A 16,782-nucleotide genomic window follows, 5' to 3' on the forward strand; every position below is an offset into this window, starting at 1 on the left:
TTGTGAAGATAATTCTGTCAATGCCTGAAGGAGAAATTAGATACTGAAATGAACAGAACTGATCCTGTATCACCCATTATGACAACCATTAACCAAAAAATCCTTTATAAAAGGCCTAACTCATCCTGAAATCAGTTGGGTTCCCAGAAACTTGTTTCTATTTCCTTTTATGTTCTCATATATTTCCATACTATAGAGTACTCTAATTCATATTTATCCTTGTGCTTTTAGGCTGCATCTATACTTGTAAACTAAATGGGAACAAACAGCTATCTGTGGCATTATACTGTTGGCATCATCCATGTTGACTCCGGGCAATTTGTGCTGCCTCAGGACGTGATAGTTCTATCAGAGTAAGGCCTTCATGCAAATTAAAACATTTGAGTCTTTCTTATGTGTAATTTCTACCCCATCTCCATGAGTAGAAGAACAGATTAAATTTTATTTATGGTGCATTTGAATAGCAAATTCTGCATTGTTGAATTCAGAGAGGGTTGAATTTCTGACAATTGGCAATACCAGAAAATTTCACTACCGATATAGAAATTTTTACTTTCATGTTCTTATTAGCTATCCTGTCTATATAATCTTATTTATTTAAAATAAATGATAAAGTTTTTAATTATTGTTTACCATTCCTTGATTATATTTAATATAAATTCCTTACTTCAATTATTCATGCCTTATATACTTTCCCAACTCTAAAAAAAAAAAGAACCTGTGAACCTTAATTTTTTATCTATACTTGTATTATTTTTATCCTTTTCATTACTTGGATTGCACTATGTATTTTTTTTACTTATTCTGATTATCTTTCAGAGGGTACATCTATTGATCCTCAGATGTAATGTCCTGTCAGAAATATACCATTTCTTGCAGAATAAACTTCAAATATCTGTTAAACGTTTCACTTAGAGACATTCTAAAACACTTTTATTTTTAGTTTCATCAGTTAATTCCAGTTAATAAAATAATTTCCTGCTTTTTAATGATGATGTGTACCACTGTTATTTGTTATGATCAGCTTTTCTGTAGTGTCTTAATTATTCATCAGAACAAGGCTATTGTACTGTTATTTCTTCTCACTTAGTACTGGATAAAGAATCTGCTAATTAGCACAGCCAGAACACAAGGTCATCAGTCTTTACTAATTAGTTTTTACTATCCAAACTAGTCTGAACAGCTAAACTTACTGATAAATAACAACATTCTTTAGTATTTTTGAACAGTTAGAAATGTCTTTTTCAGCATCCAAATTGATCAGGGTAATCAGTAATTGACCTCTAGCTTGACTTCCAGCTTTTGTCTAGTGCCTTTACAATGTATTTTTTCTTCTGTGGATAAAATTCATCTGTACCTGCACTGAATTTCAGTGCTGTTTTAGTATTTCTTAGCAAGAATCTGATACCTTATTTTCCTGACAGAAAGTATGGTCAGAAGATTTCTCTCTGTATTGCTCATGATCCTTTTCAGCCTCAGGCCTGCACATGGGAACCTTTCTCCTGGCAGGTAGCCTAATTTGCTGTGCCCTCATGTCTCTTTCTCTTACTAAAGTTTTCCTTTATGTAAAGTTCAAGCTCATCCTTTCCTGCTGCTGGAAATGCCTATTGTCTCCTTTTGTTCTGTCCTCTTACTGAGGTAATTGTGCATCTTTTTTCTATCCTGCATCTTCGGAGCATCATCCTCATTCCCTCTTCAGAACTGCTTCCTGATTCCCATCATCCCTTTAACACCACTACATGTGACCTCTATTTCCTTCTTTCCTTGCCTTATTTCCTTTCCTATGTTTTCCAGGAAAGGCTCTTCCTTCAAACTTCCCTACTGAATAAAGATACCTTTTCCAGAGAATCACACATATATTTGCTTTGCTTCTTTCTATGGGTTATATGTCTAGTTTTGTACAACCTTTTTAACTGATTCTCCATTCTATTCTCTATTCTTCCATTACATTCATCTGCACTTTTAGGTCCTGGGCAGTCTTTCCCATGAACTATATTCTGATGATGATTTTTATAAAGTCAAAAGTCTGGTGAAGGAGGAAAAAGATCTTAAAGTATCTATGACCAGGTAGAATTTCTTGCCTCTTCAACTTTGGGTCACCACTGTTGTTGATGTTTTAGTGACCATTGTTGTTATTCTGTCTTCTAAGTACCTGTTGGGTCAATGTCCAGGTGGAGGCTGGTGACAAGTGGTGTCCATCAGGGCTCTGCCTGGGGACCAGTGTCCTTCAATACCTTTATCAATGACATGGACAGTGAGATCAAGGGCACCCACAGCAATTTTGCAGATGACAACAAGCTGAGTGCTGCAGCTGACACACCTGAAGGAGAGGATGCCATCCAGGACCCAGGCAAGCTGTAGAAGGAGGTCTGTAGGAACCTTATGAGGTTTAACAAGGCCAAGTACAAGGTTCTGCACCTCAGCTGGGGCAGTCTTAAACATTGAATGGGAAAAGAACTAATTGAGAGCAGCCATAAAGAGAGGACCTTGTGAGCTGTCCTGGATTAAAAGCTGAACATGAGCTCTCAGTGAGCACTCACAGTCCATAAAGCCAATCATAACCTGGGCTGCGTCCAAAGCAGTGTGGGCAGCAGAGCGAGGGAGGGGAGTCTGCCCCTCTGCTCTGCTCTGCTCTGCTCTGCTCTGCGAGACCCCACCTGCAGTGCTGCATCAACTCTGGGGTCTTCATCACAAGAAAGACCTGGAGCTGCTTTAGCAGATCCAGAGGAGGGACAGGAAGTTGATCAGAGGGCTGGAGCGCCTCTCCAGACTGGCTGAGAGAGTTGGGGTTGTTCAGCCTGGAGAAGAGAAGGTCCCAGCAAGAATGTCTAGTAATCTTCCCGTACTTGAAGGAGGCTTATATAAAAGGCAGAGATAATTTATACTGGCACAAAGTAACAGGATAAGGGGCAATGGATTTAAACTAAAGGAGGAGAGATTTAGAGTAGTTGTTAGAAAGAAATGAATTACTGTGAGGTTAGTGAGACCCTGGAACAAGATGCCCAGGGAAGATGTGAATGCCCACTCCCTGAAAGTGTTCAAGGCCCGGTTGGATGGGACTTTGAGCAACTTTTTTAGTGGAAGGTTCTCTGCCAACAGCAGCGTGTTAAAATTGATGATAATTAAGGTCCCTTCCAACCCAATTCATTCTATGATTCTATTATATGATCTGACTTAATAGACAGAAAAACATTAGCCATTCTATTTACTTCTGAAAAAGTGTTCAGTGTTTTTGTCAAATTTCTGAGTTCTTTTACTTAGAAGGCAATGTTTTAAACTTTTGCCCCAGGCAGAGTCACTATGCAATCAGAGGGCAGTCTATCGTGTTCAGTGAGGGAACACCTTACTCAACACCACCTACCAAGTTGCTTGCTTAAGAGCAACTCAGAGCTATCACCAAAGGGCTCTGAATGTGAATCACAGAATATGATGTCACAGTCATACAGAAGATGGAGATGCTTTCATTCTTAATAAATGTGAGATTTCTTCATGGTTCAGAATCTGTCCCGTGAAAATGTTTTTTTCCAGTGTGCTAATAAAAAGCAACATGATCAAGGGCACCTAGACTTCCTTAGGCAAATTTGTTACATCATTAAACAATTGTAGATCCATTTGTAGATGTGGGAAAACTTGTAATATGTAACATAAAGCCTTTATATTTAATAATTTTATCCTATTGCTTTCTCTAGATATTTACTGAGTGAATTGGATGTGTAATGAAAAGCATGTAAGCTAAGGCATTGCTGGATCACCCCTATGACCATAATACTGTCAACTGTTATTTAATATCTACTCTTCAATAGAAATCCTTGAAAAATTGTGCCTTCAATTGTTTAGCTCCCTAGGCATGACAGTCCATACCTCTTTCAAAACCAGTTCCCCATTTTCACAGCAAACTACAATGTCTATTGTCCTCAACCTTCATATCGCCCCGAACTTAGCTGCAAAACTCTGTTTCATTGCTCCTTTAAATTCTCAGTAAATTACCTTGTTTTTTTATGAATGAAAGATTTTTATAAAATAATTTTGTACTGTAATGTCACAGCATCCCGCGTCTTTCTGGAAATATGTCTTGTAAAATATTTAGGCCCATAGAATTTCTCATGTGCAGACACATACAGAGACTGAATTAGCAAAGCTATAATGGATACTTTCAAATTACTGACTTCAAATCAGAAAAGCTGGTTTCTAGAGAAAGTTAATTTTAATATTCTATTAAGACCATTTTTAAAGCTCATATTTTAAAAGAACTGATAGAAAAGATTGTTTATCTATTACTAATTATTCTATTTCCAGTTTGTCCAAATAACAAGCAAAGGTATAAGGAATCATTATTAACATTCAGCATTCAGGTTGTGTTAAAATAGATTTTGCTGCTAAAAAAAAAATAAAGTGTTTGTCTCCCTTCCTTTGCAAAACTTTATTTGCAAAGAACTTTCTGCTTAGAGTAGGAAATTATTAAAAAATATAAACATCACCATATCCAATATCCATTTTCATTGATGAACAGGAAAGTCAGCTGTACAATTTTAAACTTGTACTGTGCAATTTTTACATTTTAAAATGTAATTGTTTTATAAAAATATGACTACTGATGAATCCTGATTCAAAAAGTGGAAAACCACAAATTACTGTGACTACTTTTTGTAAAAACAGCAGCTCCAATTTCTGTAATTACTGTGAGAGAATAGTAGCAGACAGTGTCTACTACATCATGGTTCCAAAGGTACAGATTTATTGTGGGTTAATATGAAGTAACATGTAATGTTTTCCAGCTTCACATGAAATATTATTATCGTTGTATTACTGTTTCAAAGACAGAGTATGAAATTCCTCTCATCTGCACTAGGACTGCTAATTTTTACTCTCTTAATAGGAGACAGTGGAATAACTCAAGATAGTATAGCAAAGAAAAACTGATATTTATAAATTTCAGTAATGGAGCTTCTGAAAATATTATTGTGGATAACATTTATTTGTCTTTTTTGTGTGTGGGAACTTCCATACACTGGGCCCTGTCAAAACAGAACAACTTCTTTTACCAGTACTGATTACTGTTTGTTGGTTGTGTCTGTTTGGTTCTTTTCTGCCCAATAAAATACTGTGTAGAAATTATAGCAATTTTCAATAGGAATTTTCAAAAAATATCTTTCATTTATTCTTGGGAGCTATTTCTATAATTCAAATTGAAGACTGGGACATTAATGCAGTGTCAGAACTTTCTACTAATGAAATAAAAATTAAAACAAAATTTATTTCTGTGCACTTTTAGAATGCATTAACTAGGAAATGAACATTCATAAGTGAATTTATTTATTCTTTGAACTGTTGTCTGATTAACCCATCAAAAAAAGGATCATGAATCTCAGAAACATTAAAAAATAGCATCCTTTCTTTGCTCAGTGTTAGAGAAAGCCCTATCTAAAATTAAGGCTAATGATTTCATATAAAGGATGAACCTTCATGGCTTTGGGGTTTTTCTTGGGTGTTTTTTGGGTGTTTTTTTGATTATGACTAATGTGGCTTGAAGTCTATTCCTAAACTTTGTAATTTATTTCTAGGTAAGCTTGGCAAATTCCTTCCTTCTCTGCAAAACCTGTTTAACGTTATTTAGCACATCTGCAAAGAAATTTGTAATTTAAGGTTGAACAAGTGTGTTGCAAGAGGATGCATTATATATAAAAGGCTCAATATAGTTCACAATATGCAATTTTACTTCATGTTGAACTGACCTCCTTCAGCTGAGCAGATGACCACAATAGGGCTGAAGGGACCATCTCCTTTGTTGTTGTAAACACCAACTTTCACCTCAAACGGAGTCAGAGGTGGCACACTTTCATCTCTGTAGATGAATTTTGAGGCATCTGAAGATGTCACCATTTTTTCCTTCCACCCACGCGTCCCGTTGGGTCTGAAGGCTACAATATATCCAAATCCTTCTCCACTCTGAAACTCTTCTGACACTGGCTGAAAAATTAAGTTCAGAAACTTAATTATGATTAGAAATTGTTTTACTAATTTAAAAACATATCGCAGATCCATTATAGAATTTTGCTTAACATACCTGTCCTCATAAGGACAATTGCTTCCAAAGAGGTACCTTCTAAGAGAGTTTCCTCACCTAATCACCATAGCCAAGTCATTGTCCTTGGACTGAATGGGGTCTTTTGCTCAGAAAAGTGTTTTCTTTTGTAAATCCCACTTTTTATTGGGATGTTTTGACCAGTTGTTTGTAGGTGGAATAGCCCTATCAGTGGCCTTGTTAAAAATATAGACTAATACATTGTGATACCTACTGTGGTGGGACTCTTTTGGATTTTAGGTGCCAGACTGTCTAAATTCTGTTCCAAGTGGGGTGTTAGGTCTTAGAGATTCAATTCCAGCGTTCAACTTAATACTTAGGATACATTGTAATAAATCTAAGTTGTTCTAAGTCTGAAAAAGTTTCTTTTTTTTTTTTTTTTTGGTGGAAAATAACACATTTTCTTTTCTCTCCTCAGAGGACCTGTGAAATTAGCCACTTAAATTGGGACACTTCTGACATACACAGGCAGTTAAAAAAGGGATTTTTCTGCTTTAGAGTCTGAACACTGTGAAAACTAAAACTTACATATCCTACTCAATGAATGGAACTTTTCATGCTAATTAGTACATTAGCAGTAGCTTACATTTATTATGAAGCCAATGGGCTAGTTTAGGAACTAGGTTATATTTAACAGCTGTCTGCATATTAAACCTATGTGAAATGTTGAAAAAATGGGTGTCTACACACTCTCTCTTGAAATGACCATCCTAGAGATGCAGCTAATGGACGAATGAATCAGAGCCGGGGCACAGCTGACAGTGAATCCTCTCCCCTCCATGTTTCAAGTGAATATCTCATCACCTGTCACTTCACTTGCACACAAAATTTTCCACCCATCCTTCTGAAGCTGTGCACTGCATATCCCTGAAAAAATATAATCATGACTCCATGGGCAGAGGAAGAAAATCTAAGACAGACTGTAACCTAGCCTCACCCATGGGTCTCTGATTTTTTTGGGAGCAAAACTCTGGTCCTTGATAGAATGGGATTTATAAGACTCTGCAGTAGTCCTCCAACCCAGTCACCTGGCAGGTGCTATAAAGCCACTTAATATGAATACTGCATATTAATATCTCTTCTTAGGGACTGACATTAGGTCCATTCACATCAGAAACAGTTCTAGCCACCAGATATTTTTGTCCAGGATTCAGCAAATTCTCTCCTAATAAGAGAGATGTTGATATTTACCCTTACAGAATATAAAGCAAACTGAAATTGGCTCTGTCTCAGCTGTCTTTGGTGGCTGATGTCAAAAAAGGCAGATGTGCCAACAGAAGGCAGTCTCTTTAGATGCCCTAAAATTTGCCAATTTAAACAATTAGAATTTGGTGTGTCTCTTACCATCTGAATCACTCCTCAAATTGGCTAAGCTTGAAATTTTTTCATTATAAACCCATATCTTTATTTGATGGAATTTTTCTTGAGTATGTATACATATATATGTGTGTATATATGAATTTTTATGAATCTGAAACTGGTCATGATGAATCTAGAAGTTTTAAAAACTCCTTAAGAAAAATCTCTGTTCTATATATTTTATATTTAGCAGATAAAGCAACTCTCCCACTGGCATGACCATACATCTGTGTTGCATCTTGCATTCCAAATATTTTCACAAGATTCTCTTTAGTTTATTTTTATTCAGCAATTAAAAAAAATTGTTTTTAATTGATATTCAAAACATTTTATAAGTCTTTCCTTCTCTTAGCTATTATTTATTCTGGTGTTTACATAAGATCCAGAAAAATCAAATTAACCCAAGCAGTACATCAAGAAGAAAAGACCAATGAATAAGTAGAACTTCAGAGCTGATACCATAATGTCTTCTACTCAAAACTCATGAAAATCCAGAGCACTTTGAAATTTTAGAACATATTTAAGAGTAGTATTTTGTGTTCATTTGTTCACAAGATTTGTTGTAAGGAAACCCCAGTAGAGTACTCTTTACTTTGGCCTCAAAGAAGTTAACATGAAACAAAACCCTTAAACAGAAAAATCCCTTACCTCCCATGCTATTACTAATTCATGTCGCCTTCCACTTCTGCCACTCACATTAGCTGGAGGTGTCTTTGGCACTGTGTGGAAAAAGGAAGAACAAAACAAAACAAAACAAACCAGAATATCCAAGTTATTGAAGTTTTCCCCATTGCCATAAGTTGCTGCAGAAGATATGAGACTGTTAAATCAGAACAGGAATAAAAACATAGCACTCTGTGGTAAAGAAAATTTTCTCAAGCCTCATTTGAGAGAATTGCACACATAAGCTAGAAAAATTAAACAAAACATAAGCAGAGAATGAACATGCAATAAAAAAATGTTTAAGCACTTGGTCTTCTGCAGATTGATAAAAATTTCAATGTACAGATCACTTAAGAGATAAAACAGGAATTACCTTGTTAATGTTTGTCATTTTTTGACAAGCAACTTGAAATGCCAAGAAATCTGACATATTTCAGATTTCAGGTAAAATCTTACAACATAATTAATAATGTCTCTATTATTTTTCAGGTAGTTAGTGACTTAGAATGTTTTAATTATTGTAAATCTATTTTTCATTGCTCTACTGGGGAGACAACTTTCAGAAATTTTAAAGCTGCCAACTGCAAATGTCCGTGATGATTTCTTGCAAAATGCTGGAAACAGTACTACCCGCACTTCTTGAAAAATTGAGCTCATCACTGTAGTTTTAAAGGACAAGAGCAGTGAATGAAATTCTTTGAAGTAAATTATAACTATTGTCACCATTTTTATTTGGATTATCACATTTTGCAAAACCAGCAATATCAGTTATTTCATCGGAATTGTATAATTTCTTTTACCTTATTTAGTGCCTCTAATGAAACTACTACAATGGCCAAAGTCTTGAGTTTATTTACTGTGAGGAGGCAATACCTGCATGCTCTATTTGATTAAATTTGTCATAAGATACAAACATTTCATTTTCTTCTTTACAGCAGTACATAGGTCACTGGTAGAAATGTACTGTGAGCCTTTAAGGGTTCAGGCCTTATTGCATGTTTAACTTATTTAGTGAGTAGCACTCTGCCTTTGAACTATACAAAATAAAATGCATTTAAATAAATGTACACAGTCCTCTCTGATTCCTGTGCCATTGAAAGCTTGAGTTCAATGAAAATGCAATTTTTATTAGCTCCTGTCTGTCCACCTAAGACTTCAGAATTAATTTGGATAGTCATTTCTGAACCCTCAAATCCCTGATAAAGAACAGAAGCCTGATTCTGCTTTTCTTCATAAAAGATGCAACCCAACAAAGTGTAGGGACTGATTCTGATTCATAGTGCTGGAAATGAGGCAGGTATTATTTTTCTGTGGCTCTAACAGACTGATAGGAGAGATTTCTATTGTGTTTCTCTCCAATAAATCTGTGTTTGTCTGGCAAATATGGTGCCTTTCTTCCTTCCTTCCTTCCTTCCTTCCTTCCTTCCTTCCTTCCTTCCTTCCTTCCTTCCTTCCTTCCTTCCTTCCTTCCTTCCTTCCTTCCTTCCTCCCTCCCTCCCTCCCTCCCTCCCTTCCTCCCTCCCTTCCTTCTTCCCTCCCTCCCTCCCTCCCTCCCCACCTCTGACATGGCAAAAGGGCAATGAAGTTTTCCTTTCAGAAACAGAATTTCCCTCTGGCTTTAAAAAAGGAGTAGAAAGAATGCAGTCGATGTGCAACAGTGTGAGGAATGGTCTAGCATGAAAAGATGCAGATGAAACCTCATCTGACAGTTAATTAACATCCGAAAATGATGATGCCATCTCTAATGGAGCATATTTAAACCTTGTTTAGCACCCATTTTTCTCTTGCCTCTCTAAGGTATTTTTGGGTAAATTATAGAGACAAATGAAGGTGGTAGGTGCCTGCCACATTAGAAATGAGAGAGTATGCTGCAGTCCTTAAGCATCCAACATGATGAACTTATTTAACCTGCAGCACCCTCTTTCTGGAGTTTTCTAGTTAACAATGTTGCAGACTGTGGCCCTATTTAAATGAATAAACGTTAAAAGAATAAAACTGTCAAAACGATGAATTTCTTTTGCACGAAACTAAAATGTACACTCACACAGTGAAACTCTTTCAAATGAATAACCATTAAAAGAATAAATGTGTCAAAAGAATAAATTTCCTCTGCACTGCAGCAAAGTAGAGCATGCACAGTTAGAGGGAGGCAGTTTGAAATGAGTAACTATTAAGTGAAGAAAACTATTAAAAGGAAACATTTTTTGCCAGACACCAAGGCTGTACATCAGCCTTGCTTTCAGTGCCATCCCCTTTATATCAATGTTATATCTGAATTTACTCACTCATGGCCTGAGTTTGTTGCCATGCAATTAAAGACTTCCCAATCTTTATGCTGTTAATTCTCAGCAGCAGAGATGCACTTGCACCAAATACACAAATATGATGCCTAAACTTGGCTCCTGGAGAAAGGATACATGCACCTGGAGAACAAGGACCTCAGGACCTTTTTTGTTTAGGGTTTATCAAAGCTGAGAACTTTGGTATTTTTCTTCTGAATAAATACACCCCCCACTTAGTGCAAACAAACAAAAACCTTGAAATGAATGTGCCAGGAACTTGATTTGAATGCAAACAACAGGATTTTTTTCTTACTGTTTTCCATTTGCAAGAAATTACTGTGATATGCTGGAAATGAAAGTCAAATTAAACTCTATTAAAACTTATCTCCTCTAAACCAAACAAAAAACCCATTAACATTTTCTCTAAGAGCAGGCATGAAGAATGTAGCTCTCAGCAGTCCTGCAAAACATTTGACAAGATACTTAAGATATCAATGAAGAAAAGGTGATATGGAAGGATAAAGCTTATACAGGAAGTCATGACAATTGTCTAATAATTCATGTGTATCTTATCATCACAAGCTAAATATGGATGAAAAACAGAGTTTTAGTTTGAAAAAAAAAGTGCACAGAATTGCTATTGCTGAGGGTTTCATGCAGAGAAAAAGTGGTTATAAAGTGCTGAAAAATGCTGACAGTGTCATGTATATATTTTTAACCTATATTCAAATGTAAAACATTTAAATGGGGAAGATTTTAAAATGGTGGGTAATACCATGGCTCTGAAACCACAAACATGTGGGGTAGATGCTCACTTTCTTTCACTTTCACTGTGTCCAAAATTTTGAAAATTGCTCTGTGCTTTATGGTGATTTAATTAGATTTTAAAAATTCCTTTTTCTTCAGTCTGCAAGTCTGATGGATTATCTGTGGTGGTTTTTTAATTTAGGTTTTTTGTTTATTTTTGAATGAAATTGGTGAACTGCAAAGATGAGCTGATTCAAAGATTCTTGGTACTCAGTTTTGGGAAAAACATTATAACTCACTAAATATTTCATTTTCACATTATAAAAAATGAAGCGTAGCAATTTGACCTTAAAAATATAATTTGTATTTTGATTCAGTTTTTAAAAATAAAAAAACTAAAACTAGAAAGACAGATGAGAGTATTTTGGCTTGAATTGACAGAGATTTTTAATTTTAATTCAAAATTAATATTTTAGTTCTAATTTGCTAAAGAAAAATAAATAAGCAACCAATAAATAAGAAAATATCGCACTGAACCTGGAAAAGTTGAAAGTACTAGTAGGGCAGTTTATGCTCTTTTTAACATTCCAGTCTTGCAAATAAATTTTTAGAAATGTTATTTAATAAATAATTAATACTTTAAAAATATTTCTGTTTTGTGTTTTTGTTTTTTTACCTTTTTTTTCCCCAAGGAAATGTCTAGTGGCTTATTTCAATGTGTTTTGTCTATTATGAAGAGAAAATACAGAATCTTAATTTTGTAGTGTCTCTTAATTTTTTGAGAAGAACAAAAATACTTAGCAGCCAAAATTATAATTTATTATAACTGAGTGTAATTGATTGCACTATGGCAATAGAAACCTGTACTTGGATTTGATGCTACCCTTTAATAGGGAATATATCACCTAAAGGGAAGACAAAGAGAAGTAACAATCTTACTAAACTCCTGTTTTCAGACTAAGAGATGCTGAGCTAAACAGCCCAAATTTATAGATTTCTCATAACTAAATGAGTCCAGATTTCTCAAATCCCAATTCAATACTTAGTTCACAAGGTCTTTCTCACTCTACTTGAATCCTGTATTTCTTAATTTACTTGTAATTCAATTTACTTTGCATAATTTACTTTGTATATAAATTCTGATTTTTTTTTCTTTTAAAATAAAGAAAAATGAAGGAAAATGGTTATATTGCTACAATTTTTTTGAGATAAATTAAAGAACTTGGCTTTAGTCCTCAAGAAATGACTTGTACCTTTTCTCAAGGTACAGTTACTGTTATTTATTTTAAAGCTTTTTAAACCTTAAGATACAGATGCAGCTTGAAAAGCTATATTTTTTAGCTGTAGAAAAGATACAGGCAGGGGAAAGAGGGCTTTTCACCAGCGTGGCAGGACTGTTTAAAATGAGACCAAAGGTTAAGCACATTCAATTTTTTCTTCCCAGTTGCCATCCACTCTCCCTCTGTATGCATGTATGCACGTGTGTGTGTGTATCTCTGTCTGTCTCCTGCTGTACACACCCGGGAAAAAGGAGGATGTGATAAGGGAAAATGCTTTCACTCTGTGTAAGACCAGCCCTCCAGCTGTCACCTGCCCAGAACAACAAGGCACAACCCACCTGTTCAGGAATGGAATGTACAACGTGCCAGCATCTCAGAAATGGACGGCACGCATATTCAACTACTGGAAAACAAGGATGGCCCTGCTGGTCTCACAATCTGAAATGCTGTTCTCATTTCCTCTGTATTATTAATATTTATAATTAATTATCAGCTTGAATTCAGTTCTATTCACTGACAAGAGGGTTGTGTGTGACTGTAAGACTCTGCCTGAATAGTCTCCAAACCACCACCTATGGAGCCAAAATCCTGAATGCTGTGGCACACATAGAATGCTATGGGACAAATGCAGGTCTTCTCTGCTCCCTTTTCTGTCACACACACATTTGGATTTCCTGTCAGTATTAGCATGAGCCTGCAATCCAAAGCTTAAATAGCCTCCAGTGAGTGATTACAGCCCACTTTCTCCTTTTGTTTTTCTTCATGGAAAAAGCAGATTTTTTACAAAGGCTTTAGTAGACCATGCCTTCATCTGCAAATGTCCCAGATGCAGCAGGTTATAATTTTTTTTTATTTTTATAGTACAAAAATAGTTTTGATAATGGGAAAAGCTGGAACTTCTTTTATACAAATCACAAATAAAACAGTACCCCCAACAACAAAAAGCCCTGAAAATAAAGCCCGTCTAAAATGGTCACCTTTTTTCCTGGGACAGAGACATTTCTTGTTATGCTGTGAAGGAATTCTAGCTGAGAAAAAGGGCAACTTAATGCAATACAGGGATTTATTAAAAATATAGCCAGTGTACAGTCTGTTACTAATAGAGTGCATTACATTGTTACCTCCTAAAATCAAGTTTGCATGCATGATTAACAGGTTAAACTTAGATTCCACTCAATTTCTCTCACTCCATGTTTCCTCATGAATAGATAATGTAACTGATGCTTTGCCCCCAGGCTTCAAATGCCCTGACTGTCTTAGTGGAATGCCAGACATGTTTAAATTCATGTTATTGGCTCTTTGCAACTTGTGGACCTGTAAAATATGTATCAAGGCTAGAACTGACAAAAATGCAGCAGCTGGCTTTAAGTTAGATGTGCCAGAAAATTGTGGTATAGCAATGAAAAGCAATCATGTTAACTAAATATGAGCTAAGTAACAAGATTAGAGTTTAATTAAAAAAATTAAAGCAAGTCAAAGCCTGTTTATTATTCTGTTGGTTTCATTATACCATCTGAATTATTATTTTGTAGGTATTTTTAGATAATGGAGTAATATCTGGTGTTATTACTATCTTGGATAAGGAGTGATCAAATAAGTGAGGTGTGGGGATAAAAAGAGACTTTAGTCTTCAATCAAATTTTCTTGTGCCATTAAACTACAGATGCAGATTTCCATTTAGGTGTAAAATAATGGAGCCAGAATCACACATTTTCTGCCTCTGTGGATTGTCTACATAGCTACAATTCAGCCTGAAGGGTCTCAACTCTTATCTGAACACGAGTCACATTCACTTTCTCAGCTGGGAGATGAATATTTCTGGATTTCCACTCAGTGCGCAGGCAACCTGCCCATTTTCACTTGTGGGCCACATCTACCATCAGTGAAAATAGCACTGATTATTCTGGTTGTTCTGCCTGGGTCATGAGTAGAGAGGTTCATGCCATGTTCTTTCTGAAATATGACCTATCACATAAATGTCCTTTAAGAATTGAGAACTATGATATTAGAACTGGTCATCATGCTAATAGACAGTTTCCCTTGAAGCTTTCAGATAAAAATAATTAGTAATAAAGAGATTGTGAAAAATAATGGCTCAATGGGTTCACTAAGATAGGCAATTATGTGCTAATTTGAAAACCCATATGAAAACTATTGTAAGACAATGAAAACTTATTACTGGTTTATTTTCTCTTTGGCATCTAAAAACTATACCGGGGTGATAATTCCCAAAATCAGTGAAAGGTATTTCAGAATACAGAGGCAACAGATTCTGAATTTCAGGATTATCTGAAGTTAAGGAAAAGCTGACTGCCTGAATGAAGCTGATCATGAAGGCTCTGACCTTTCAAGAGTGCCATGGTATTATGTGCATTATGCCATTTTTCAAAGAACCATATGTGTAACAGTTTGGGCTTTTTTTATTTATTTGGTTCTTTATTTAAAGCAGAATCTATTGTTTTATTGTTCAAGTTTAACAACCCTGTGCAGATTCTAGGTCTTTTCTTGAGTTAGACTCTGTTCTTTCTGATGGCAAAATCTGTGGAATGTTACCCAGAAATAAAATCCAAGCACTAGGTAAAAATTCATCACACATTGAATGCTTTTCCTTTCCCATAATTTTGTTTTTGCTGATCAATATTATGATCTATCAATTTGTTTTAACAGAGGTTAAGTTGCAAAGAATGTTGAAAATGAATATGCATTAAGAAGAGTTTCACTTGAGTTATAAGAATATGTTTTAGCAAATAGAGGCTTTGTTAAACATTGGGCAAGAAGGAGAAGGACCCTAAAAACATGCCAGCTGGATGAAATTTAACATTTTCAAACTTGTTTGTCAGAAAAACTTAAGCCCACAATTTAACTGCACCTGGTCAATTGAGATACTGAACCATCCTTGTGAAAACAGCGAAAATATTCCTCAGTCTGAAAGAGCATAATACCAGGAGTGCAACCTATTTCAGGAAAAACTTCTTCTGGAATGTTTTTCTCCTCTCTGATATGTATAATCTGAACAAATGGAAAAGTTGTTCAAACACTGGGGTCCAGGAGAATTTGTATTGCCAATGAAATATGGTACAAAATTAAGGAAAGAATAATGGTGGTGAAAAAACTGAGTTTTTTAAAAAATAAAAATTTGTGCTTTTTATTTGATTTTCATATCCTCTTTTTCTTAATGGAATGATGCATTCTGTATGGAATGGAGCATCTGTAGCTTCTGCTATCAAGTTGTTGAGCCTCACACTGTGGGGAGCTTGAAGAAGGTGAGGGAGTTTGAAAGGAAGCATCTTTCAACATGCAGGGATGGGAATCAAATCACTTCAGTGCTGTTCCGTGATTGCACAGTGAAATTTAATATCAGCTGGCAACTACACTGTTATTTAAAACAGGAAAACATAAACATGTCTTATTACGACTGCAGATAGGTTTGTTAGACTTCATCTGAAATAGGGTTTCCAATTTTGGGTGCCAAATGTGGAAGACATTGATCAATTAGTACAAATTCAGGGAAGGCCACTGGGGTGAAGAGGGGCTGGAGAAGTGGCCTTGTGAGGAGAGGTTGGGGAAGCTGGGCTTGTTCAGCCTGGAGCAGAGATGGTCTTGGGGGACCTAACAGCAGCTCCCAGTGCCTGTGGAAAAGTCACTGAGAAGGCAGGCATGAGGTCTTCACAGTGGTATGACCGCTTACTTAAGAATTATTCAACTGATGAAGAATCAAAACACAAAATAATCTGTCTAGGCATCTTAAATAACAAAAAAAGAATGAAGAATAATCTGAAAGTGTTCTGACATGTAGTTCTCACCAGACTCTTTGTCCAAATCCTATCTCTACCTCTTTCTACTTAAAACATGTCTTTCTAAGTGCCTAGATATTTTTCTCAGATTCTCTGTCCTTCTTTATCTTCTTTAGCTGGGGCAGAATGAAGGGAGATAAGGAACATATTGTCAATGATTCCAAATACTAGGAGTCCATTGTAACTTTCAAGAGACGCAAATAGAATATTTTGTTTTTATGGTCTCCCAAAGTATCATCCTAATTAGAAATACAATGAAATTTATTAAAATGTAGTAACTGTTTGCAGTAGAGTGTGCAAAACAAAGAAACACTTAGAATACAAGGTATTTTAAATTAAGAAGCCTTTTATGACTTCCCTATCTTGCTGAAAAAATTCCATGAGCTGTCAGCGAGAGAAGTTGTGAAAAATTTGGGGGAAGAGGCTGCTTAGTAGCAGTTGTTTGAAGAGACTGCAAAACAGCCTAATTTAAGAGCAGTAGTAGTTTATCAGAGGGAAGACAGCAATAGCTGAAGTGTAAGATAAAAAGTAAGGTAGCTCAGATGGAATAGAAGAACAGGGAATAGTTTTATTTG

General features: G+C 35.7%; 1 protein-coding gene across 6 annotated transcripts in view; it reads right to left on the minus strand.

Annotated features, from left to right (window-relative positions):
* Nucleotides 1-16,782, minus strand: part of CNTN5 (contactin 5) — a 608,827-nt gene that overhangs the window by 18,326 nt on the left and 573,719 nt on the right. For all 6 annotated transcript variants that reach the window (XM_054269695.1, XM_054269698.1, XM_054269699.1 and 3 more), the window contains 2 exons: nt 8,090-8,160; nt 5,733-5,967 (listed from right to left, as the gene is read on the minus strand). In XM_054269695.1, coding sequence (XP_054125670.1) covers nt 5,733-5,967; nt 8,090-8,160 — 306 coding nt within the window. The remainder of the gene's footprint in view (nt 1-5,732; nt 5,968-8,089; nt 8,161-16,782) is intronic.

This window comes from Melozone crissalis, unplaced genomic scaffold, assembly GCF_028551555.1.
Source record: "Melozone crissalis strain CALT ecotype California unplaced genomic scaffold, PUWL_Pcris_2 ptg000008l_1, whole genome shotgun sequence".
NCBI lineage: Eukaryota > Metazoa > Chordata > Aves > Passeriformes > Passerellidae > Melozone > Melozone crissalis.